The sequence below is a fragment of the Macaca nemestrina genome, chromosome 18 (genome assembly GCF_043159975.1).
Source record: "Macaca nemestrina isolate mMacNem1 chromosome 18, mMacNem.hap1, whole genome shotgun sequence".
Lineage (NCBI taxonomy): Eukaryota > Metazoa > Chordata > Mammalia > Primates > Cercopithecidae > Macaca > Macaca nemestrina.
The window spans coordinates 48744931-48771297 of record NC_092142.1 but is presented as its reverse complement, the minus strand read 5'-3'; the positions used below and the strand labels follow the sequence as shown (position 1 = coordinate 48771297).

Below are 26367 nucleotides of genomic sequence, written 5' to 3'. Positions count from 1 at the left end.
GGCACATGTAAGTGCCGTGTAAGTTTCAGTTTTTATTATCCCTCTAGAACAGAGGTTGGCACCACCTGTTTTTATACAGCCCTCCCTTGAGCTAAGAGTGCTTTACACATTTTTAATGGTTGGGGAAAAAAAAAAGAAACACTCATATTTCAGGATACATAAACATTACACAGAATTCAAATCTCAGTGTCCATAAATAAAGTTTTATTGGAACACAGCCACACCCATTCATGGGTGTTTTCACACTACAAAGGCAGTTAAGTCAGTTCAACAGAGACCCTTATGGCCTGAAAAGCCAAAAATGTTCACTATCTGGCCTTTAGAGAAAAAAATTTGTCGAGCCCTGTTGGACAAGGTCAGCTGTAAGATTGCAGAGATTTTTGCTTGTTGGATCATTAGTGTAGTATCCCTAGCACCTGGAACTGTGCTGCCTGGAACATAATAGATGCCCAATAAGTATTCATTGCCTGAATGAGTTTGGCCCCAGGCAGTGGTGAGGCAGAGGCTCCAATGTTCCTGAGCTTGGCATGGGGGTCTGTAGTGAGATCAGAAGAAAGAATTTGCCAACCCCCAACCCCTCAGTCTCCTTAAACGGGGACCAAAAATCAGACTGGCCACAGGGAAGTTGCTCCTGCTGAGTTTAGCCTTGCTTTAGGTGAGGCACTCACATGGTCCAAACCACATCCTTTCTATCCAGCCAAACCACACCCTAGGGAGGGAAAACTTGGGGTCATCACTGAGGGGGGTCTCCACTCCTTCCCTCCCCCTCTGGCAGACTCACAGCAGGCAGTGAAGTGGCTGGAAGAGTTTGAGAATGGCTTCCTTGGGGCCGGTTGCAGTGGTTCACACCTGCAATCCCAGCACTTAGGGAGGCCAACGTGGGCAGATTACTTGAAGTCAGGAGTTCAAGACCAGCCTGGCCAACATGGCAAAACTCTGTCTCTACTAAAAATGCAAAAATTAGTTGGGCATGATGGCGCGCACCTGTAATCCCAGCTACTCGGGAGGCTGAGGCAGGAGAATCGCTTGAACCCGGGAGGTGGAACGTGTGGTGAGTTGAGTGAGATGGTGCCACTGTACTCCAGTCTGGGCGACAAAGTGAGACTCAAAAAAAAAAAAAGAGAGAGAGAGAGAGAATGGATTCCCTGACCTTCTGGGGAGAGGGCGCTCCATGGCAAAGGAGTTGTTGGCTTTGGATCTTCCTCTCCTGGAGGAAAGAAGAGAGAGGAGGCAGAGGAGCCCCAGGCTCACTGGGGGCAGTTGCCATGATGAGATTCCATTCGGTTTTGCCAAGGAGCTCTTCAAAGGTCCTAGCAAGGGGTAACCATGGGCTGGGAGAAATAACATATAGCCTTCAGTATAAGAATGTGCTCAGATCCCCCAGCAACCTGCCCTGGGGACTAGGCCTGCTGGAGCATCCCAGGGCTGCCAGAGGCTCCTTTCTTCATTCAGTGCTTCCTGAAATCCTGTTCAAGGGAGGCTGAGGCAGGAGAATCGCTTGAACCCGGGAAGTGGAGCGTGTGGTGAGTTGAGCGAGATGGTGCCACTGTACTCCAGCCTGGGCGACATTCTGGGCAAGGCGGTGGGCTTGGTGCTGGTGCTGGGGCAGGGGGAATAAGATACAGCCCCTCCTGGGAGGAACTCACAGCCTTCTGGAACATAAATAACTCTGATCCATTGAGGTAAGTGCATGGTCAGAGGGCTCTTCCGGATTGACCACCCCCTAAAACAAGCTAAGGATACAACCATGTGTTTCGTAGAAGAGGAAACTCAAATAGCCAAAAACGCATGAAAAGAAACTCAATATGATTCTTGGTCCAGAAAAATGCAAATTAGAGCCACATAAAATGCCAATAGTATGCCATGAGATCAGCAAAAATAAAATGGGTGATAGTCCTGGGCGCATCTGGGGGAGAAGGCACTGTCATATATAGTTGGTGCAAATAGGAATTGTTATGGCTTTGAGGGAAAAGAAACTTGGCAATATATATTAATTCAGGTTGAGTAGCCCTTATCTGAAAGGCTTGGGACCAAAAATGTTTCAGATTTCTTTTTTTCCCCAGATTTTGGAATATCTGCATTATATTTACTAGTTAAATATCTCTAACTCAAAAATCTGAAATCCAAAATGCCTCAATGAGCATTTTCTTTGAGCATCATGTCAGCACTCAAGAAGTTTTGGATTTTGAAACATTTTGGATTTTGGATTTACAGATTAGGAATATTCAACCTGAATAAACAAAACCATACACACCAAAAAACATACCCCTTGTCCAGCAGTTACACTCCTGAGATTCCATCCTGAGACTTAAGGGTAAATATACCAGGAAAGTTATTATAGAGTGTGTGTGTGTGTGTGTGTGTGTGTGTGTGAGAGAGAGAGAGAGAGAGAGAGAGAGAGAGACAGGGTCTGTTACCCAGGCTGGAGTGGAGTGGCATGCCTGAAGCCTCAAACTGGGCTCAAACTACGCTGTGGCCCCAGCCTCCCAAGTAAGTGGAACTATAAGCACATGCCAGCATGTCCCACTAATTTTTAAACTTTTTGTAGAGATGGGGTCTTGCTATGTTGTTCAGGCTGATCTTGAACTCCTACGCTCAAGCTGTCCTCTGATCTCAACCTCCCAAAGTGCTGGGATTACAGATGTAAGCCACCATGCCCAGCCCTTAAAGTGTTTTTATGAAGGAACGAAAGCATGGAAACATTTATACCCAAGATGAAAAGTTAAATTGTGATACATTTACATGTGCGGTATTATGTGGCCATGTAAAAATGATGAGTTAGCACTATTTCTTTTTTTTTTTTTTTTTTTTTTGAGATGGAGTCTTGCTCTGTCACCCAGGCTGGAGTGTAGTGGCGCAATCTCGGCTCACTACAACCTCTGCCTCCCGGGTTCAAGTGATTCTTCTGCCTCAGCCTTCCAAGTAGCTGGGACTACAGGCGCCCGCCACCACGCCCGGCTAATTTTTGTAGTTTTAGTAGAGACAGGGTTTTACCATATTGGCAAGGCTTGTCTCAAATTCCTGACTTCATGATCCACCTGCCTCAGCCTCCCAAAGTACTGGGATTACAGGCATGAGCCACCGCATCCGCCTGAGTTAGCACTATTTCAAGTGCCTGGAAGGGCTTCTAGGATGTGTAGTTAAGTCCAGTGAGGAGAGCCAGAGGTGGGCAAGTGACCAGCGTCTTCAGCGTGATGCACCTTATCACGCTAATACCAGCCCAGCCCCTTCCCATACAGGTACTTCTGTTTGAATATGACCTGTGAACATGGAGAATCCTTCTGGAAACCAGGCTGCTGGCCTTGGAAGTGAGGAGTGGGAAAAGGATATATAAGTAAGGGGGAAAACAGCTTGGTCTACAAACCCAAGTGGAAAAGTATCTACTGCATAATGTTGACCAAAATCATGTAACCTAATGTCTTATGCAAGATACTACTGTAAATGTGTAAAAGCAAATTTGCATATAAACATTGAGAAGCTAGTGACAGGGACCAAGGATAACACTGTTTTAATTTTGGGTGAGCTGGTGAGAGTGTGAGAACAACTATCTGCTCCCTCCACCTCCACATTTTCTGCTTCTCGAGGGTAAAATTGTGTTCTTTCCGATAAAAAATTGTTTCAGTGCCTTTGCTGTTCTAGGCTTGCTCTAGGTACAGAGGACAGAGCCATGAATAAGATTCAAGAAGTCCCTGTCCTCATGGAGCTTATAATCTAATGGGAAAGAGGGATATTAAACAGGAACAAACACACCTGCAATCCCAGTACCATGGGAGTCCGAGACAGGTGGGTCGCTTGAGCCCATGGATTTGAGACCTCCCTGAGCAACAAAGTGAGACCCTGTCTCTACCAAAAAAAAAAAAAAAAAAAAAAAAATTAGCCAGGCCTGGTGGCATGTTCCTGTGGTTATAGCTACTCGAGAGGCTGAGGTGGGAGGATTGCTTGAGCCTGGGAGGTTGAGGCTGTAGTGAACTATGATTGCACTCCAGCCTGGGTGACAAGAGTGAGACCCTGTTTAAAAAAACAAAACAAAACAAAGCAAGAACACAAACAAATAGGAGACCAAGTGGGTAAGATGAGATAACCATGTAGACAGCCTGGCACACGGGAGGCAGTGGGTGCCAAACCTTGGCTAGCCCCACACGCTCAATTTAAAGAGTTGGGGAGGCTGGGTGCGATGGCCTACACCTGTAATCCCAGCACTTTCGGAGGCTGAGGCGGGCGGATCTCTTGAGGCCAGGAGTTTGAGACCAGCCTGGCCAACATGGCGAAACCCCATATTTACTAAAAATACAAAACTTAGCCAGGCATAGTGGTGCATGCCTGTAATCCCAGCTACTAGGGAGGCTGAGGCAGGAGAATCACTTGAACCTGGGAGGCAGAGGTTGCAATGAGCTGAGATCACGCCATTGCTCTCCAGCCTGGGTGACAGAGTGAGACTCCATCTCAAAGAAAAAAAAAACAAAACAGTTGAAGAAAGAGGCTCACTCTTTCTTTTCTTTTTTGAGGCAGGGAATCACTCTGTCACCCAGGCTGGAGTGCAGTGGCTCAATCATAGCTTACTGTAGCCTCAGCCTCCTGGGCTCAAGCCATCCTCCTACTTCAGCCTTTTGAGTAGCTGGGACTACAGACACACACCACCATGCCCGGCTAATTTTTAATTTTTTTTTTTTTTTTTTTGGTAGAGAAGGGGTCTGTTTATGTTGCCCATGCTGGTCTCAAACTCCTAGGCTCAAGCAGTCCTTCCACTTTGGCCTTCCAAAGTGCTGGGATTACAGTCATGAGCCACCACATCTGGCCGACTCTTTCTCATTGACCTTGAAACCGTCAGGACAGCTGGACCCTGGCAGCCATGCTGTCACTGTGTGGAGTCTAAGAATGAAGCCACCATGCAGGAGAGCCAGGCTAAATGATGGAAAGATGGTGTCCTTTGTGATATGATTTGAATATCTGGATCCTCTCAAGCCTGAATCTGGAACCACACAGTTTTTGTTTAAGCCAGATTTTTTTTTAAAAAATCATTTGCAACAGAAAAATTCCTAAATTGTTATTGTTAGTATTCTTCTCGTTGCTATCATCTCACTGCTTTAACTCTGTGGTTTCTCTGAAAGCTCAAGTGAGTCCAGGGACCTGCCCAGGAGAGGATTCCGCATTTCGGGCTCCAGATTCCCAAAACTGGAGGCTAGCTGAACAGATATACTCACACAAGAATGTCCCCCAAAAAGTGTGTGTGTGCGGGGAGTGTCCAAAGAAAGAGACGGAGGGTCTTATGCTTGAGATTCACCATCTACCACCTGACCCAGGTGGACGTCCCACGGTGGCAAGCGGCCCCTTCCTCATGTCTAGGGATACAAACCTGCCTGACATGTTGCCTGTCTGTCGTTCCTGAGGGCGCCTGTGAATACCCCAATCCCAACTCCCAGATGCTCCGCTGAGTATCCCCACTCAGCATCTCTGCAGGGGCCAACAGAGCCCTGAAGCCCCATGGAGCAGTCAGAGCAGCTGACTCCCACGGCCCTGCAGCCTTCTTCCCTGGAGGCCAGGCACAGCCTGCCTCCCTCCCTCTTGCCAGGGGTTTTGTCTTCCAGGGTCCCTCCCTCAACAAGTGCTCCCTTCCTTTCTGCATCCACTCTTCCAAGGGAAGCAAGGGGGAAACAGGGAAGCAGGAATGGAGAAGAGAAAGAAAGGGCAGAGTCTTTGGCCCCAGGCAAGTCATTTTCCAGCCTCAGGTTGCACCCCTGTAAATCAGGACCCTTGCTATCTCTGCTGTCTATTCATAGGGGCTTTCCCCTGAGGGTGGTATGTTCAAGATCTGGTATTTCAGTCAAGGCCCCTGCAGCTTCCATGAATACCTAACACTGGAGGCTTTGCCAGCCCTGCTGGTTACCAGTGCAGCCCCCTAACCCCTGTAGTGGCATTCTTAAATGGGCTTAGGTCTAACTGGAGGGGTACAGGGAAAGTAGGAGATTTGACTTGAAGCTACATGTGAGAAAGATTGAGAAAACATCAGTTGTCCATATCAAATAACCCACCCCCTCCACCACCCCACCCCCCAACAAATGTAACATTTTCACATCTATTAGGTGCACATAAATGTCAGCTATCATTATTTTCTGCATGTTCAAAATTTTTCCTAATTAAACATGAACACAAAAGAATTTGGGGTTTGATGGAGATTTAGAGGAAGGACATCCTGTGCCCCCAATCTGACACCTGATACAATTGTCTGTGGTTCCCGGATGCCATCTTTATCTATCTGTTTATATGTCCATCTAAACATCCATCCATCTAAAATCAATACATCAACTATGCTTCAGGCAAGTTGCAGAAACTGAAATTAACTGGCGGAGCAGGCGAACATCTCCAGCTTTGGAGGAAGATTTGCCTTGATTTCAATCCCAGCTCTATCCCTTAAGGGCTGTGTGACCTTGGACCAGTTACATGGCCTCTCTAAGACTCGGTTTTCTCACGAAAAATGGAGATAATGACTGCATCATGGGCATGAACTTAAACGGTGTAGGAAGACCACTCTGCAGGATATTGGGCTGGGCCTTGGAAGTGGGGCACTGGGAGAAAAGTGTGGAAAGGAGGGAGCTGTCCTTCCCCCAGCCCAGGGGATCTGGGTCCTCTTCCTCCCACCTCCGGCTTCAGACAAGGTTTCTGTGAGGTCCATGGGGTTCCCAGGGCAGAAGATCAGGAGAGTTTGTTTTCGGGCTTGCTGGCTTTTTGAGGGCTGGTTGGCGCCCCACGGGAAGCAGTGTCCCTGCTGGCCACTGCAGGAGCCTGGGCCGCGCTGCTCACGGGGCTTGGCGAGAGTGCAGGAGCCAAGCGCAGCAAGGGGCACCTGGCTGCGGCCCCGCCCACGGCCCTCGCACGCCTAGCTCGCAGCCCACGCCCGCCCGGGGCCCCTCCGCTTCTAGCGCTGGGAGGTGGTGCGAAGTTGGAGAGCCTTTTAGGGTGGGAATGGGGGGCAGGGAATGGAACACCGCAAGGGCGCCAGAACAAGGGCTCCCTCTTCTTCGCGCACCACCCCTGCCTCCCTGGCACCGTGCCTGGCAACGAGAATGAGCCAGACTCACCAGGCTGGGGAGGTCGCAAACTGTGGGCCTGGGGCTTAGTCCCACTTACAAACATGATGACAGCCTATAAGGGGCGCTGCAGGGTGGCTTCACCCTGTCTCTGCAGGGAACACACTCCCTTTGACTCCACGCAGATCCCAGCCTGCTTGCCTTGTCCTGCTTGGTCAGTTTGGATCTGGGGACAGCTGGGGACAGCTGAGTTTGTGGTCCCTGCTAACCTCCCACCAGGAGAATGGAAGATTAGCATTAGCGTGTGCTACGTGCCAGCTCTGGGCTAACAAGCCAGCGTGTCAGTTAGTGTGGCCCTCCATCCCCACCAGGCAGTTTCATCAGGCCAGGGACTTTTCTGCCTTGCCCAGCTGGTGCCCACCACTGGCCCAGTGGCTGTCACAGCAGGGACCACACCACCCCCCCGCCCCCCGCAACATCCCCCCTGAGGTTGCAAACATGGGCTTGGTGAAGAAAGCATTTATGATAGTAAGAGGTCACTTTCTTCAGCACTATTCTAAGTGCTTTATCTATGGGCTCCTTTAATCCTTACAGCAGCCCTACCAGGTAGGTACCAGCACACCCCCATTTTCACGGATAAGAAAACTGAGGCACAGAGAAATGAAATTACTTGTTGGGAGGCAGAGGAACTGAGTTCAAAGCAGGCTGTCTGCATTCAGATCACCAGATGTCGGCCTCACCCAGGACTAAAAGCAATGACACCCCCCACCAACATCTAGCAACTTCAGGATGTTCAGTTCCCTCACCTGCCCTCCGTCCCCCAATATTTCTTTGTTATCTGGTTTTGGAATTGAGAGTACTGGCTTCAAGGCCAGCTCTGCCATTAGTTGGCAATGTGACCTTGGACAAATCTGTTTCTTGCTAGACATCAGTTTCTCCACCTTTCTAATCCAAGACTAGATCATCTTATAAGGCCCTTCCAGGTCTAAAGCCCAGAATCCTATTGCTTTCGTAAGGGGGACCTAATTGTCCATTTTCTGCCCTTGACAAACAGGCCCTCCAGAAGTCCTCGGCTTGACCAAATGGTGGCTCTGCTCCCAGGGGCAGGAGAAGGTTTGGAGTGCAGGCAGAAACCTCCTGAATCTTCCCCTCACTCCTGCTGTGGCCTTGGCTCTGGGCAGGGGCTCCAGGGCCTCTCCCAGTGGGTGCCGGAGGCCAGAGCCGCCTTTGTCTGCTGCAGGAGGCCAGCCAGGCGGCTGCGGCTGCAACCGGCCCCTGCCCAGGCCTGGGAGATGGTTTTTTTTTTTTTTTTTTTTTTCCTGTGTGTTGCAGCTGGGACCGTTTATAATAGGAAAAAAAGAGAATGACCAGGCCAGCCGGCTGGAAAATAAAGAGACTTAAAAAGAAAAGGGCTAGGCCTGTTCTTCTCCTGCGGAGGCTTTGGTTAAGCAGAAAGTTTTAGTTCCTTTCTGAAAGGCATTTGGGCTTTTGAAGTCCCCTGCGGGAGCTCCCTCTGGCCCCTGGGAAGCCAGGCCCTGGCATGTCCCAAAGCGCATGGCCAGGATGGGGCTGGGCCGCCCAGCGGAGGCAGGGGTAGCCCTGGGAATTATTGCACCAGGCTGTGTCCACTGAGGTCTGAGTCCTGCCCCATCTGCTCCCATCCCAGTGGGGCCCAAGCCCCATAACCTCCCTTTGGTGACCTTTTCCCTGAATTTCCTCTGCTCCTCAGGCTTTGAACTCTGGCCTGGTGCCAGTTGGGCCAGAGGGTAGGACTAAGCCCAAAGCTTCTTCATTCAGACAGAGAACCAGGGGGATTTCACAAATGGGGAGACTGAGGCACTGAGAGGGTTTGCCCAAGGCCACCCAGGGAACCTAAACTTTTTTATTTCTTAAAAGATAAGGTCTTGCTTTGTCATCCAGCAATCATAACTTGCTGCAGCCTTGAACTCCTGGGTTCAAGCCATTCTTCCACCCAGGTTCTGAGTAGCAGGAACCACAGGCACACACCACCACACCCGGCTAATTATATTTTTATTTATTTATTTATTCATTTATTTTTGAGACAGAGTCTCACTCTGTCACCCAGGCTGGAGTGCCATGGTATGATCTCAGCTTACTGCAACCTCTGCCTTGCAAGTAGCTGGGATTACAGGTACCTACCACGCCCATCTAATTTTTATATTTTTAGTAGAGATGGGTTTCACCATGTTGGCCAGGTTGGTCTCAAACTCCTGACTTCAAAAGATCCTCCTGCCTTGGCCTCCCAAAGTGCTGGGATTACAGGCATGAGCCACTGCATTTGGCCATTTTTATTTTTGTAGAGATGGGGGTCTCTCTATTTTGCCCAGGCTGGTCTTGAACTCCTGGGATCAAGCACTCAGCCTCACAAAGTGCTGAGATTATGGGTGTGAGCCATGGCCAGGGACCTAAACTAATTGAGTGGCTGTTGTGTGTGCTCTGCCTATAAATATTAACAATAGCTAACATGAATTAAGCCCTCATAATATGAAGGCCCCAGGGAAGGAATCCAGGGAACTGGGGAACAATTAAAATTGGTGCTTGTGTTCTGGGGCTCTCAGGAAGCTGCTTACCTGCCATCTTCTCTAGCCTTAGTTCAGGTCCTTGCGAATGAACTTACCTCCTTGTCCCACCCCTCAGCAGAGTCTCAGCCATACCCATTACTGAAAAGGAACCACAATCAAAACTTTATAATGAACATTGATCAAGCACCTACTATGTGCAAAGTACTGCATGCTAGCGGTGTTACAGCATGAGCTGATTCCATGCCCCTTTCGTATCACAGAGGCAGGTCACTATGGTGACATTTTCTTATGGATTACAACCACCCTGTGCCAGGGCACACTATCCTCTCATTTTATAGGTAAGGTTGTCTTGCCCAAGGTAAGGCTGGGATTTGAATTCAGACCTGTCCAGCTCTTTCCCCTGTATGTCTACAGCCCATTGCTGACCCCTGGTCAGTGTCCTGCCAGCTTTTCCAGTCACCAGCACTCACTGGGCAGGCAGTGGGCACCCTGGTGTGAAAGGGGTATAGAGCAAAATCGAAGGCTCTGCCCTGAAAGAGTGTTGGACCTAGTTGGGTGGGCAAAGCTTTGTTTCTTTTCTTCTTTTCCCTCCCTCCCTCCCTCCCTCCCTCCCTCCCTTCCTTCCTTCCTTCCTTCCTTCCTTCCTTCCTTCCTTCCTTCCAGACAGAGTCTTTCTCTGTCACCCAGGCTAGAGTGCAGTGGCATGATCTCAGCTCACTGCAACCTCCACCTCCAGGGTTCAAGTGATTCTCCTGCCTCAGCCTCCTGAATAGCTGGAATTACAGGTGCACACCCTCATGCCCAGATACTTTTTGTATTTTCAGTAGGGATGGGGTTTCGCCATGTTGGCCAGGCTGGTCTCGAACTCCTGACCTCAAGTGATCTGCCCATCTTGGCCTCCCAAAGAGCTGGGATTACAGGTGCGTGAAAGAATGCCTGGCTCAAAGCCTTATAATCAGCCTCTGTTATCTGGCAGAAAGCCTTCACATAACAGTGATTGATTGCCAGGGAGGTATTTGGGCACTTCCTCTGTGTGCCACACAGATTGACGTTTTTTCTCCCGAAGCCACCCCTAAGTTCTGAGCATCTGCAGGGTACTAGGGATGCAATGGGGAGCAGTGCAGACTCAGCCCTGATAATCCTTTCTCTCGCTCCTTCCTGGAGGCATTGGGTGTCTAAGGGCATTATACGTGCCGTGTACAGGGACCACACATGCTGATGTTCTGAAATCTCCAGGGTATTTCTCCTAGGTCTGGCCATCTAGTAGGTTCTTTCTATGACAGTGGGAAAGAGTATTTATACAAGGAAAGAAATAAATACCAGATTTTCCCCCCAAAATGATCTAAGCCAGTTTTATCCTTTCCAGTAGATAATAGTGGTCACAAAAGAGGTTAGAGGTGGATGAAGGTTTTCTACTCCCCCCAACCTCTCTACCAAGTGATATTGAAGGGCAAATTCTGCTGCACACACTGACCGTTATAAAACAGACGTTGACTGAGCACCGTGGCTCATGTCTGTAATCCCAGCATTATGGGAGGCTGAGGCAGGCGGATTGCTTGAGGCCAGGAATTCGAGACCAGCCTGACCAACATAGTGAAACCCTGTCTCTATAAAAAATACAGAAATTATCCGGGTATGGTGGCGTGTACCTGTGGTCCCAGCTACTTAGGAGGCTGAGGTGGGAGGATCGCTTGTGCCAGGGAGGTCGAGGCTACAGTGAGCTGTGATTATGCCACGGCACTCCAGCCTGGGCAACTTAGGGTGACCCTGTCTCAAAAAAATGAGTAAGTAAAAAATATAAAAAACCCAGATGTCCAGTAGCAAAGTAGAACCATTTTAAGGACAAAACAGATCCTGCAACCACTTTTGTGAGCTCCATGAAGTCTCAGCTCTCTATCCTTTCAGACTCTCTGACCAGTTCCAGTGTGAAAGGCACACTCCAGATATACCCATCACATTTCCAGTCAGGAATCTGTGTCCTCTACTGGGCACCATGCAGCCAAAATCCTACTCAATGGCTGGACTCAGGGCCCCTTAGGGCTCAAGGTATGTGTGCAGGGGGTTTGCCCTAAAGATACAGCTTATCCCAGCCTCTCTGGCTTTATAGTCCCTGTTCATGCAAGGTGGGGTGTGTCTCTAGATCACGTTTGCTAAACTGTACGTGAGTGCTTTCAGTTTCATCAATGAGACCCCACTGCTAAACATATCACATTAGCACATAGTTTGCTAATTAGGTTGGATGGTAGTTGGTTGAGCTACTGACGGTGGAAGGACTTGTGACCAGTCCTGTAATGTGTGAATCGTGAAATTTCCATGCTACAGAGCATTTTGCCTGACCACTTCTGGGTAAAGCTGAGATAATTTGGCATCACATCACATTCATTAAACTGAATTTTTAAAAAAATTTCTTAAAAAGTCTAGGCACAGTGGCTCATGCCTGTAATTCCAGCACTTTGGGAGGCTGAGGCAGGTGGATCACTTGAGGTCGGGAGTTCGAGACCAGCCTGGCCAACATGGTGAAACCCCGTCTCTACTAAAAATACAAAAATTAGCTGGGCATGATAGTGGGTGCCTGTAATCCCAGCTACTTGGGAGGCTGAGGCAGGAGAATCACTTGAGCCTGGAAGGCAGAGGTTGCACTGAACTGAGATTGCGCTACTGCACTCCAGCCTGGGTGACGCAGAGCGAGACTCCATCTCAAAAAATATATATATATATAAAAATATAAACATTTATAAAAATCGTACTGAAAAAAATTGTAAAGCGAATCACAAACATTATAAAATAAGTATTTTAATAGAACAAAACAGGAAGTGACTCTGAGCCAAGTGACCCCAGGCTTGAGCGTGCTGTACACCTGGGCAGCTATAGGTGGTCAGGGTAGATGCTTTCAGGGCCAGAGCCAGAGTTTCAAGCTTTCTGAGGGTATGAGTCCATGGGGATCCTCCCGCCAAGTTGGTTTCCTTGCTGCCTTGTGGGTGTTCCCTGCAAAGACTGCTGACGCTTGAAGAATTAAATAATTATAATAATGATGATAAAATAGAAATGGCTTTCCCAGCTGAACAGAAACCAGAGAAGACAAGGAGGTTCCCACACCCTCCTTATTGTTTTTGGCACCATGCTACTACAGCCCCAGAGAGCTTCAGAGAGGCAGATGTCTGGGCCCACTGCTGGTCTCTTTGAGTTGTGGTCATGGGGAGGGGGACAACGGGGACCTCTGGGGAATTTCGGGAGCATCTGCAGGGATTTCCCTCCTCAAAACACCAGGCTGAGAACTAGCAGAGAAAAGGACTCTCTTTTCGATCTTGCCTTCCTCTCTTCTGAACCCTCAGGAGCTTTAAGACCAAGTCTTGTGAGAAGAACCCTGCAAATAATGATGAAGACGTGAGGAAGACCTGGGCTTGCGGCAGCTTCTGGTTAACAATCGTGCTGCCAGGCCATCTCCTGGAAGGCTTGACCAGAGAGGATGGCCATTGCTTCCTTAGTACCCTGAGGACAGGAGTGTTCAGGGAAACTTGGATTCCACAAATAGATGCATCATTACAATAAAACACAACCAGCCTGGCCAATATGATGAAACCTCATCTCTACTAAAATTACAAAAAAAGTAGCTGGGCATGGTGGTACATGCCTGTAATCCCAGCTACTCGGGAGACTGAGGCTTGACAATCACTGGAACCTGGGAGGCCGAGGTTGCGGTGAACTGAGATCATGCCACTGCACTCCAGCCTGGGTGACAAAGTAAGACTCTGTCTCAAAAAAAAAAAAAAAAAAAAAAAAAAAAAAAAAAGAAAGAAAGAAAAGAAAAAACAAATGCCCACCTTTTCCCCCTTCCAGGCACACACACATCACTTACTTTAAATGACAACAGTCACTTGAATATATACAATCTAGAATGAGTGGTTTTTGTTTACCACTTTATTACTTGAAACTCCCAGTCCCTACTGGGGAGAATTTGCATCAGCCTATGAGGAACAGTCATTTTGGGGAGGGACAATTTCTCCCTTCAGCCTTTCCCCAGAGAGTAAGTTCACTGCTTTGTTCCTGTGTTTATTCAACATTTATTTACGATTTTGCACTTACTGTGTGCCAAGACTGAGGGTAAAACAATGAATGAGAAGGATCACGGTTCCTCCCTGTTGGGGCTTGCCCTCTAGTTGTAGGGGGTGAAGGGGGTGGCTGACTTAATAAATGGCCACACAAGGCCAGTGGCGGTGGCACACATCTGTAATTTCAGCACTTTGGAAGGCTGAGATGGGTGGATCACTTGAGGTCTGGAGTTCGAGACCAGCCTGGCCAACATGGTGAAAGTCTCTACTAAAAATACAAAAATTCGCTGGGCGTGGTGGTGGGCACCTGTAATCCCAGCTACTCGGGAGACTGAGGCATGAGAATTGCTTGAGCCCAGGAGGTAGAGTTTGCAGTGAACCAGGATCACGCCACTGCACTCCAGCCTGGGCAACAGAGTGAGACTCTGTCTCAAATAAATAAATAAATAGCCACAAAGATAATTATTTACTTATAGTTTTGATCAATTCTGATAATAAATTAAAATACAGTACAAAAAGGCCACAGAACAGTCTCAAAGGTGGTCTACTGGGAGCCCTATGAAGAAGGAGGAAGGAGCCAAGCAGGGGGATGGAGAATAGAGTTCCCAGCTGTGAAGAGTGTGTGCAAAGGACCTGGGGCACAAAGGAGCTGGGGGGCTTCTAAGCCAGAGTTGTCACAGCTCAGACAAAGGCTACCATGGCCAGGCTTAGGAGCCAATTCCATCCATTTTCCAATCCAGCCTCCTTCACCACCTAGCTGAGGAACCTGGAGCAAGGGAGACGGTACTTCTATTTTTGCATCTGCAAAATGAGAAAACGGATAGCATGGATCTCATAGGGTGGTCCTGATGTCCTGGTCTCGAACTCATGACCTCAGATGATCCCCCCGCTTCAGCTTCTCAAAGTGCTGGGATTACAGGCATAAGCCAGGGCCTCCCCAGCAGGTGATCCACCAGTCTCAGCTTCCCAAAGTGCTGGGATTACAGGTGTGAGCCACGACGCCCGGCCAAAGGTGGGCATTTGATCACTTACTGGAAAACATTCTTGAGCAACTCTGGGAGCTCTGCAGGGATCTTAGGTCAGAGGCCACAAAGTGAACACTGCCTTGTTTTCTTTATTGTCCTATCTTGTTTTCATAGCCCACCAGACCCTGGTGCATTTACCAGCCTGCTCAAAATGACGCCTGCCTCTTGAAAATTCAAGGAAGAAGCCTCAGTTGCTGCATGTCTAGGAAGAACATTCTTAAGGAGCATCCCATGGTTGGGGAAGGCACCGCCTTGGGCAAGAGGTTTCCCCTCTTCCAGACAAGTTATGACTTTGAAGGAAGATCACCTTTTTGTGGGCAAAGTCTTACTTGTTCTCAAAAAGCTCAACTTGGAATTTCTCTTGCATTTATGATGGTGGCTCCTGCTCCTTACAGCTTACAGTGGGTTTCCACCGCCGCTCCTCCGAGCAGGGCAGGAGCAGCTGTTCACTTTCCAACAAGGAAGGAGAGGCCAGAGGGGCCCCTTCTCACAGGGGAGAGGACCGAACCCCCTATTCCCTGCCAGAAGTAGGCAGGTGGGGGGTATGAACCACCACCTGAAACTGACCCTTTCTGGTCCAAGGTCACCCTTGAGAAGCAAGGCCCAGGTGTCACCTGGTGTCCCCTGAGGCCCTTGCAGTACGAGCTCAGCGGTGGGAGTGGGGATTGCAAATAAGGAAGGCACTATTGGCTTTTTGTTCCTTTGAGATTTTCCTTAAAACAACATTTTTCTGTAAGGAGTTAAAAATGAAACAAGCTTCAGAGGAAGCGGGCCGGGCCGAGGCGGGGACAAGGTCGGCTCCCTCTGCACCCTGACTGCTGCTGAGCTGGGAGACGCGGAACTTGGCGGGGGAGGGGGGAGCGTCGGGACGCGGCGTGCGTGCAGGCGACTCGTGGGAGGGGGCCCGGAAAACTTTGTGCGCGGCTCTAGGATCTCGTCCTTTCAGATTAGGTCAGGATGGGCTATTGCGGGCCCCCCATCCTGTTGCCCCTACCTCCGTCCTCAGCCTTCAGCAGGCCCCTACGGGTGGAAAAGGATAGCCCCGTGGGACTCCAACCACCCCCTCCCCCGACGGCCCCTCTTTCGTCCCGCACACGCATTCCCCACCGCGCTCCTTTTGTCCGCCCCCTCACTCTCCAGGCGCCCGGCTGGGCTGGATCGGCAGTCTCTAGCCCCCCCAGAGAGCCTGGGCGGGCGAGCTAGGGGCCGTTCCCCGCCCCCTCCCTCTAGCAGAGGCAGCCCACGGCGGGGGCACCCCAGAACCGAGGCCAATCGCCCCCCTCCCCCAGCGTGTGCCATCTGCCGCCTGTCAGCCACTCGCCGCGGGCCTCGATCCCAGGCGCCGGCGGGGGTGGGGGGAGCGGCTGATTCTGCCCCTCCTTCCTGGCTTCTTCCCGGGCGCCTCGCGGCCCCTGCCCTCGCTTCGGCCCTTGGCACCCCCGGTTCAGCCTAACCCAGTCCATCTCTGGGCCGCGGGGGGCGGCTCCCATTCCCTCTGGGAAGGCCGGGATGTTGGACACTCTTGAACGCACGAGCTGGGGAGGACTGTGGCCTGGGGATGGCAGCGCTAATCCGGGGAGGGGCGGCCCTCAGAGCTTAGGTCTAGTTAGGGGACGTCTCCGTCCTGGCCCCCGCCCCTCCGGGGAGCCTCGCTTTCCGGCTCCCGCTGTCAGGGTGTCCACCTAGGCGTCGCGTTTAGCCCGTCACCCGACTCTACCTCTGAGACTGCCTAGGGCGCGCGCGCCTGGCCCCCCTGCCTCAGGCCTCTCTGCATCCTCCAGCCCGCGCTCCCCAGCCGCCGGGGTGCGGGGGTGGCATCTACCTCGGCAATCAGCCCAGCACGGGGTTGGCGAGCAGGGCCCGGCGGGACCGCGGAGAGAGCTGAGCGGGGCCGAGCCCGGCTGGCGGGCAGGCTGGGGAGCGGCGGGGAGCGGGCACCCTGCGTGGGGCGGGCGCCGCGGCCCGGCCGGCCCCGGCGCTGTTCTCGGCGGGCAGCGGGTTTTTCCGTGAAAGGTTGCCCTGGGTAACTCGTCTCCGAGGGGACGTAGCCCTCCCCTCTCCAAGTGGCAACTTATCGATCCGAGAGATTGATAACCCCCAGCGCCGCGCCGTGCACCCGCTCCGTTCTCCTGGCTCCGGGGCGCGCCGGCCCGAGGTGGCGCCACTCGCCCGGGAGGGGGGCGAGGTCGGGGCCGCTCCCCACCTGGCCGCCTGCAGTTAGTGGGGGAGGGAGAGGCTCCAGAGGAACGGTTTAGGGGAGCCGCCTGGGAAGACTTTTCCCAAATCTGAACCCTTCCCGGGCCTGCCGGGAGACCCGAGTCTCAGCCGGTTCAGGAGCTGCGGGGACGCGCGGCGCCCCCTGGCGGCTGGGTAAAACCTCGCAGAAAGTAGGAGCTGGTTTATTTCTTCTGCCAACTGCGCGGGGAGGGGGTGCTCCTGCAGTGTCTCGGGGGTAAGGTGTTTCTTTTACAGTCGGACAGAGGAAGTGAACACCAGGCGCGAGAATTCTACAGATGCGGGTGTAGGGGGCGCACGGGGTTAGCCCAGTGGTGGAAGAATTTGTTGGATGTGGGGCAGGGGTGGTCTTTGAACACCGACCCGTGGGCAAAAGCCAACCTGGCAGAGCCAGGTACCGGGATAGTTCATGTGCGTGGGGCATACATCGCGAGGTGGCAATGCTAGGGCAGCCCACCTCGATTTGCTCCCCCATTCTCACTTTTTGCAGTTTGTGAGGCTCATGAGTCTTGGCGAGCTTGACAGCCGCGTGGGCCCTAAGTCTGTTCCCTCCTCCTGCCCCCGGTGCCGCCAGCGCCCGAGCCCCGGCCCCGCGTGCCGGTGCGGTGCCCGCGCCCGCGCCGTGCTTGCCGCCGCCGCCGCCGCCGCCGCCGCGGTCCGGGTTTTGCGGGCGGCCGGAGCTGTATTTCCAGCGCTGTCCATCGCTCGGTGCTGTTGGCCCTCTCTCCGTCTGATCCGAGCCGGAGCAGTGCGGGGCGCCCCACGGGATCAGAGCGCTCCCCCGCCGGGACTCCGCTCCTCACATCCTCCTGCTGGGACCCGGCTACATTTCCAGCCAAGCCTGGCTTTATTATGTGTCTCTGCAGTGCAGCCCCAGCAGCCGGATCGGGAGGAGGAGAGCCAGCGACCACAAAGAAGACAGGAGCGCGAGGGAGGCTGGCGGGCGGGCCGGCGCCGGCTGGAGCGCGGAGGAGCCGGGGCGCAGCCGCCGCCGCCGCTGCCCGGGAGGACGGGAGCCCGGCCGCCGCCGCCGCCGCCTGCTCGTCCTCCTCCTCCGCCACCGCGGCCGCCGCCTCCCCCCTCTCCGAGCCCCTGGCCCATGGAGGCAGCTAGCGGGGCCGGCGACTTGGCACCGGCCTGGGGATCGGCTGCGCGCCTCGCGCTGAGCACCGCAGCCCGAGGGCAGGCAGCGGCGGCCCGGCGCACGGGCTGAGCGATGCCCCGGGCACGGGCGCGCCTGCCGGCCGCCGCCTGAGCGCCCCCGCGCGCCCCTTCCTCCTCCGGGGGGCCGGCGCCGGACCGAGCCGAGAGCCAGAGAAGGGGGCGTGAGCCAGGGGCCCCGAGCCGCGGCTTCCGAGCCACTGCGGCCGTTTCGAGCCTCCCCACCAAGTAGGCTGAGTTGAGGGACCCCCGCCCCCCACCCATCATAATCTCCAAACCAGGCGCTTGGGCATTTTTGAGCCATTAATATTTATTATAATTATTATTATTTTTGTGCGGCAGGGGATAATTTGAAGGCTTTTTTTTTTCCGGGGGGTACTGAGCTTCCGCGCTCCCGACCGCCTCCCGGTCTCCTCCCCCCTTGAGATACCCTCAACTCCAGCCCCGTTCCCCCTCCTCAGATGGGTTCATTGTGAGCTCCGCACCAGGCTGCGTGGCCGGACGCCTGCAAACTTTGCACAAAAATCCGGCAAGGGGCGGAGGAGGAGGAGAAGGAGGAGGAGGGTGAGGGTGGCGGTAGGGTGGGGGAGGGAAGGAGGGGGCCGCAGGGGCCGGGGGCCGGCGGGGGGTTGGGAGGAGGAGGGGGGCGGCTTTTTTTTTTTTTTTTTTTTTTTTTTTGCATAACTCGGCTCGGCCGAGTGGCCTCCGGACTCCCCGCGCCGCTGGGACCGCCGCTTGGACCGGGAGCCCCCGACTGCCGCATTGCAACAGGCAGGGCCCCGGCGCGCCCCCCGGGCCTCCCCCCGCCTTCGAGCGGCCTCGGCCGGCCCGGGCCGCCCCCCCAAGGGAGGCCGCCCCGGACCTGCGGTCCGCTCCCCACAGCCGCCAACCGGGCTGCAAAAAAAAAAGTTTCCAAGAGACAGGCGGAGGAGAAGGGGGAGAAGGGCGGCCCGGAGCGGCGGGGGTCGGCGGGGGGAGCCGGCTGCGGAGGGCGACGGAGCGCCCGGAGCCCCGGACATGTCCAGGCGGAAGCAGGCGAAGCCGCGCTCGGTGAAAGGTGAGCGAGCGAGGCCCGGCGGAGGCGCGAGCGAGCGAGCGAGCGAGGAGGGAGGGAGCGAGGGAGGAGGAGGGACCGGCGAGCGAGCGGGCGGGCGGCCGGGGACCCGCGCGAGCGAGCGGAGAGGAGGAGGAGGAGGCGGCGGAGGAGGCGGAGGCGGAGGCGGAGGCGGAGGAGGGGGAGGAGGAAGCCGGGAGCGGGAGGCGGAGGCGGCGGCGGCGGCGGAGGCGGCGGAGGCGGAGGGGGTACGCCGCGGACACCCTCCCCGCCCGGACCCGGCGCCGTCGCCCGCGGGGGACCCAGGCCTGGGGGCGCCGCTAAGGGGCCCTTGCCGCTCCCTCCGTGCGGGCCCCGGGCCCGTGTGGCCAATCAAGGGGTGCGGGCCCGACTTGGCGGGGATTGCGAATCTCGGCGGCGGCGGGCGGGCGGCAGGAGGAAGGAAGAGGTGGCGAGGACGGGCGCCCGGCAGGCCGACAGCTCCGAGGCCGCCCTCGCTGGCCCCGGGCCTCGCTGGCTCTCTTTGGCCCCTGTCTGGTCGCCCGAGGACGCGGGGAGCGGCGGGCGCTGCCCGCGAGCGCCCCGGGCGCCGCGCCCTCGCCCCGGCTGCCAGGCGCCCCCTCCCGCCTACTGCCCAGGCCTTCTCCAGGCCCGGGCCCCTGCACTTCCTGCCTCCTCCACCGAGGCCCACCGGGCAGGGAGCCTCCTCCAGGAGTTCATTGTCTGTGCCGCGCCGGCGAGACGCGGGTCCTCAGGGGAGCGCAGCGGCCGCGGTGCGCGCCTCTCCGCGGAGGGCGTCCCAGATCTGACCCCGGGCACCGGCACCCTCGACACCCAGGCCGGCTTTCTGTGCCGGCTCCCCGGGGTGCGCGCGTTTGTGGGGAGCTGCAGATATATGGATACACACACCCATCCCTTCGTCTCCACGCTTTGCTTCTTAATTCCACCGAGGGCCCCCGGCCTGAGGGGACCCCTGGAGAGTAGAGGCCCCGGGGAAAGGCCGCGCGCCTGCAGCGGAGCCCCTCCCCTGGCCTCCTCTCCCCGCGGCTGGCCTTTCCAGGCCTTGCCTGCTGCTTTGTCCCGATTCCAGCCCCTCGGTTGGGTGCCCGGGCGCCCGGCTGTGAGATGGGAGATGATCGAGGAGGGAGAGAACGATGAGCGCAGCTAAGTCTACGAAGCCAAAAGCCCCCAGGCCCTTGTCTTCTCCCAGCTCCCCCTGATGACCTCTGGCCTGAGCCCAGTTCTGCTCTGAAAAGTTCATTTCCTGGAGGCCTGCGCGGGAAGGCGCTGGGGCCCCGCTCCCTTCCTGCCAACCTTGCGCCTGGCTGGAATGGCTGGAACTGAATCTGGCAAGGAGGATCTTGAGACACCCGTCAGTTCTGTCCTCCTGAAGTCCCCGGAGGGACTGCCCCCAGCCCAGCAGAGACCCTCCCCGTCATATTAGAAGACCAACTGAATCCAAACGGAGCGCCCGACCCGTTCCTACTCCTCCTTTTCCCTGAGAGAAGTTGGTCTTGTTCCCCTCACCCTGGCAGGTCTCCCAATCCGGGACGGCCTGGCCTGCTCCACAGACCTGGGGGTTCAGAGGGTGTTGATTGGGGGACAGGGAAACCAGAAGAGAGACTCCAAGAAGAGGACGGGAAAGAAGGGTGGATGTTTCTCTTTTGCTGATGGAAGGGCTCTACGGCTTGAAATAATACTGGATTTCTTTAATCTTTCCCTGGCTCACTGCTCACTCCTTCAGGAGCCACTTAAGAGGCGACCCAGAAGAAAATGTGGAATTGGAATTTCTGGTTGGAAAAACAGTTTTATTTAACTCAGGCAGTTGATTTTGAGTTAAACCTAAGTATAGAAGCCGATTTTTCCGTCAAGATGCAAAGCTTGCTTACCTAGATTTCCAATCAATTTCTCCAAACCTCCTTATGTTAGAAGGTGAGACCCAGAAAGTAAAGGGAGAGCAGTTTGCAGTGAACAGATGGGTGGGTGTTTCAGAGTTGCTTGAACCGAGTTCTAAAACCACTCTGTGGATCTCTGAGAAAGACTTAAGAATTGGTCTTCAGCCTTTCATGAAATGAGCCTTGAAAAGATTTTTAGTGAGTGCCTCTCTCAAATGTGTATGTGTGTATGTGTAGCAGACGGTTCAAGCAGGTTGATAGGAGAAAGACAGCAAGGTGAACAGGAGACCAGTGGAGGCGTTTCGATACTGGGTGTTGTAAATATCAGCCACACAGAGCCGTTCTGTCTGCGGAGTCGGAGACCCCCGATTCTTCCCATGGCTTTTTGCATTTCCCAAAAGCAGCTACAACCCCTGTCTCTCACCATTTTACCTTTTATTCAGTTTACTGGGGTGAAGAGGGTGGAGATGTGGCCACTTATCAAGGGAGAAATTAAGAGAGAAGATAATTTGGATAGATAAGAGTTTCCAGCAGGTGAGGAATTTATTGCTTTTCAAGAACTGCCCCCTCCTTCTCTCAAGCAATATTCAAAAGTGTGTGCTTGAGTGTGGACAGCTCCACACCAAGTGTTTGAAACGATAAGGTCTTCACCTTTAAAGATGCTTGAAAGTGCTTCTTAAGCAACAGCGGTGTCTTTTACATTTTATTTTATTTTATTTTGCCTCCACTGCTGTGTGTCAGGGCTAATGTAGAGGCTTTGTGGACTTCCCCAGCCCGGAGCATTCTGCTGTGAAAGTCACTTGACTGTAATTTGTAATTGATCTCGGAAATGTGAAAGCCCATAGCAGGAAGGAAAGACAGAAATATAACAATTTCGAATGGATGCTCAGAAAGTGTGATTTGAAAGCACAGGCATTGCTGCTTTGAAAATAAAACTGGCCTCTGGGGGCTGGGGTGGTCTCACTTCCCACTCACGGACACAACGTCTCTTCTGGAGTGGGGTCACTTGTCCCTGCGGTGTGTTTGTCCTTTGGAAAACCCAGCTCACAGGGAGGACACCTAGTAAATAGGGAAGGGGGTCGGGGCAGTAGGGCAGAGGGGAGAAAGCCTCAAGGCTTTCAAAAGCCTTGTAATTTTATTGAAAAACAAAACAAAACAAAAAAACCCTAAAGCCAGGAGTGTTATAAAAGTCACATTTTTCTGACCGATTTTCCCTCCATACACCTTTCTCCCCTTTTTTGTTTCCTGGTGGTGTGGTGTGGTGTGGTGGTTGCAGTGATTTGCTCTCTGATAATTTTGGCCTCATTTTCCCGGGCTGTTCTCATCATGCTCACTGATGTTATTTCGGCTGATGATATCAGGTGGTTTGGTTAACGATTACCTCTGCAGTTCTCTCTGTCACTCAACATTAAGGAGGCCTATCCCCTTTCACCCCATGGCTTTCTTAGATCCATGCAACAGCCTCTTCATTTATAGAGAAAACGGATACATCTTTTCCCTTGCCTTAGCTTAAAGCTTTTGAATAATTTTAATACTGTCAATTTTCTCTGTCTAGCAACTGCCTGTTAATTACAGTTCTTAATATTAATTAGCGCTCAGGCTATGTCCATGCACCCCCCAACCCTAATATCCCAAAGTACCCACAGTGACTTCTCGGCACTCCCTTCCCCTTCTTTGTCTTCCTCTTCTGCCAGCGTGTAGCTCCTCAAAGTCCATCTTATAAATTTGGTGGTCTAGGGACTTGGGAACATTGCGCGTGTTTCCATGGAAATAATTGAGATGTAATAAATAGAGGCGTTCTGAGGTTACAGGTTTCTCGATTCAGCTGAGACCACATACAAGTATAAATTGTTGAGATTTGTTTGGCTAAATGTACGTGATCTTGTAGGAAGGGCAAAACAAATCCTTTATAGGGTCTTTAGCTTTCTATGTGGAGTGGGGTAGCTAACATTTAATCCTAATATTTAATCCCCCCTCCTCAATTAAGTTATTGATTCCCAGCTTTGGAAGGGCTTGTTTCATTCTAGAAAACATCCTTTATGTCTAGTAATTGCTGTTTAGATTCTTACACCTGTTTCCTTGCAAAAACTTAATAAGCAATAAAATAAGATAACTATGTGCCTCTGGCAGAGGAATCCTGCTAAACGGTTAACCATAAGGTGCCTAGCGTGCATTGATAATGAAAGGTGCAAAATGCCGGTGACTTTACAGTCATAAAGTAATTCAGAAGAAGCAGCCAGCCCTGGCGATGTTGTGGCATGCTACAGTGTGTTAACAGAGGAGGAGGAGGGGGAACCAGGAAGGCAGGAAACTGGAGCACTTGAGTACAGCGTTCCTAGCTGGAGACGAAAGGCTGGGGATCTGGTTCAATCTAATAGAAAGTTGCAATAATTGCTATATCGGTAGCCAACTCTTAAGCTAGTGGCTGTGGAATTCTTCCCCTGATGTAGGATTTAATAGTCTGGCAATTAGATGCATTGATTTCTCTTAACTGTTCATTTGGATGTGTAAATGAAAGGAACCTACCACTGAGGCTGATGGTGCAGACATGCTGCCTGGCTCTTTGAAAAAGGCTGATTTAGGTGGTGGTGGTGGGAGTATATGCTTTTTCAAGGCAGTGTTAGGACCAGTTCCCTCTTCTTTTAAAATTTCTGTCCATTCTGTAGTGAAGTGAACGGCACCTGTTCAAATTCTGTTTAAAAATAAACAACGGTATCCCATTATAGCTGAAAAGTAAAAACATCCTTTTTTTGCTGCAGATGCTGAGAGTGCTGTCCCTGTCTTTGAATGACTGGACTTTGTGGCACATGGTCTGTAGGGTACCAAAGGGGCAAGACACAGAGCCTTCGGCTCTGAGTTCCCAACAGCCCTCCTGCAGAGAGAGTTCTTGCTCCCACTCCTCCTCAACAACGGTCTGAGACTTGTGACCACCTAGACCAGTGGCTCTGTCAAGCCTGGACTGGATGTGGGGACAGGGCATCTTGGAAGGTTGGAAGGCTGTAAGATGTCAGTGGCTTGGAAAGTGTCTAGGAAATGACCTCTTCGAAACATGAGGCTCTCTAACTTCCTGCTTCTGGACTTGCAGTTTTCTGTAAGTGTCAACAACTTCTGAGATGCAGGCATCTGAAACTGTCTTGAAAGTAAGCAGGCAGAGGATGGCTGGATTTCCTGATGGGCCCATCATTTTTGTCAAGGTGGTGGGTGGGTTTTAGTTCACTCTTTGTTTGACGTAGGTTAGAATGGACTTGCCTTTCCTGGCCACTGGTTGAAGCAAAGCCCAGCCTTGTCCACGGTACGCTGGTGTTTGCAAAGAGTATTATCTTTATGTCTTGAAAACATTTGCAGAAGATATCAGGGTTCCTTCATATCTGTGAGTCTAGGGCGATTACGGTAGAATACCTTGAAAACTGTTAGTGGGGTCCCCATTATTTGAGTAGCCAGGAACACCCTGATACACTGTGGTTGGAAAATTGGACAATTTTTGCAAATTCCCATCAGCTTGCAAGGGCATCTTGTGCATGGACACGTTAGTGGGTAATCAGAGAAGTTTCTCACCCAAAATGGATCAATTGAGGCTGGATTGGTTACATCCCGCTTGAAGTTTTTGGGGCTGGCTGTCAGCTCCCTCAGCCTACTGTGGGAGAGGCAGGGTGAAGTGAGTGAGGAAATGCTAATGGAAACTTTTGATTCATAGCTTACCTGCCAGGATCGGTGGCAGCCAACGATTGGGGTTGTACACTCAGTAAATAAAAATACTTTACTGCTTTCAAGGAGCGCCAATTAGCTGATTGCTCCATGTGGCTGTCTTTAAGGAGAATGCTGTTTTACCTATCTTCTTGTACAAAGGTTTGATTTTTAATGTCTTGTGAAAAGGATTCTCTTTGTCTTGATTGATGTCAGGAATAAAAGCATGATGGTAATATCCCTTTGAAAGCTATTGTATTGTCAGCCCTGGCTGACAGCGGGATGGCCTCCCAGCGTTATAGATTGGTGCTGTGAAAACACTGACATTTTCTTTGTTACGTTGCTGTTGTTCTACTTGCAAAGTCAATTACACAATGTCGGAGCTCAGTTACCAAGTTGACTTTGGAAGTAACAATGTCTTTCATTCTCTTTTTAAAGATATAATTTCCCTTTGTTGTTGTAGTTGTTGTTTTGTTTTCTTTCTTTCTTTTTTAACCTGCCTCCCTCTGTTTACCTCCCCTACCTCTTGCCTCACCCCCCTCAAGAGTCTGAACATCTTAGCTAGGCAAACACACTCTGGTTTCAATTGTGACAAGTCAAATTCAAAGGCGGCCACGTCGTTATCTCTGAATTCTTCAACTCATTCACATTTCAGTGGCTTCTTATTGATATAGTAACTAAAGCAGCCAAGATACATAAAAACCCATCAAATGAGATTACAGTGTTGATAATCTCTTATCAAGTGGGTTGTTCTCTGGATTTGGGGTCATTGAGGCTGGCAAATTCAGAGTTTTCTTTCTTTCTTTTTTTTTCTGGAGACTACAACTCGGGCTGAACCAGGTTCTGGGTCGATGGGACCCCGGCAAACAGTTTTTTCTTATAGAAGATTAATATAGGCATTTGTATCTCAGAGTCTGGAGCCGTTGAGTTCTGGATTTGGGATCCTGAATGACGTCATATAGAAGGGTAGAAGGGGCCTCATAAGAAAACCATGTCATCTGTCCTTCTCCCATTGCAGACGGCAAACTCCAATCATAAGGCGATCCTATCAGGTGATCCCAGTGTGCCCAGTAAGGACTCAGGAGTGATTTGCATTCCCGTCTAAGTGTGCAAAATCTTGCTACTGAACAGGAGGAGAAAACCTTGAAAAATATTCAAAGCTGAACATGGTTAAGGTGGATATTTTTTAGATGCCTGCCCCCTATCTTCTGTCCTTCCCCGCCTTCCCCAGAAAGAGGAAACCTTAATTCCTTAGTTCTCTAAACCTGGTCGTCCAAGAAGCAGTGACCTTCCAGCTGCGGGTTGTTGGAGCATCCTCCTGCCTGACACACCGCGGTGTGAGGCGCTGCCCTGCTGCCACTGCCTCCAGATGACAGGGATCCATCAGGAAACTCCGTCCGAGACACTAATTGTGGGCCCCCGAAGTTATTATTATGAACCACCAGACAAGAGCCTGTATTTGCCAGCAATTTGTCAGGACTAATTTTTTCTCCAATAATTGAAAATTAATGTCTTGAAGTGAAAGCAGATGTTCATGTCATCTTCTGAATTGGGATATAAAATGGGGCTCTGTGGATGTGCTAATTTAACAGCAATTTCCCTCTCCCAGATAATGGGGGTGCTGGGGCTGACGTCACCTTCGGAGCAAAGACTAGGAGCAGGGAGACAGAGAGGCCTGGGCTATGCTTGTGCTTCT

At 52.1% G+C, this 26367-nt stretch overlaps 1 protein-coding gene across 3 annotated transcripts in view; it reads left to right on the top strand.

The window, feature by feature from the left end:
• Positions 1 to 18717: 18717 nt before the first annotated feature.
• The window catches only part of LOC105492245 (zinc finger protein 423), a 367460-nt gene continuing 359810 nt past the window's right edge, over positions 18718 to 26367 (top strand). Inside the window, exon 1 of one of the 3 annotated variants that reach the window (XM_024796174.2) lies at positions 18718 to 19095. In XM_024796174.2, coding sequence (XP_024651942.2) covers positions 19056 to 19095 — 40 coding nt within the window. In that variant the 5' untranslated portion in view covers positions 18718 to 19055. The remainder of the gene's footprint in view (positions 19096 to 26367) is intronic. The other 2 variants (XM_024796175.2, XM_071084504.1) reach the window with 2 other exon arrangements.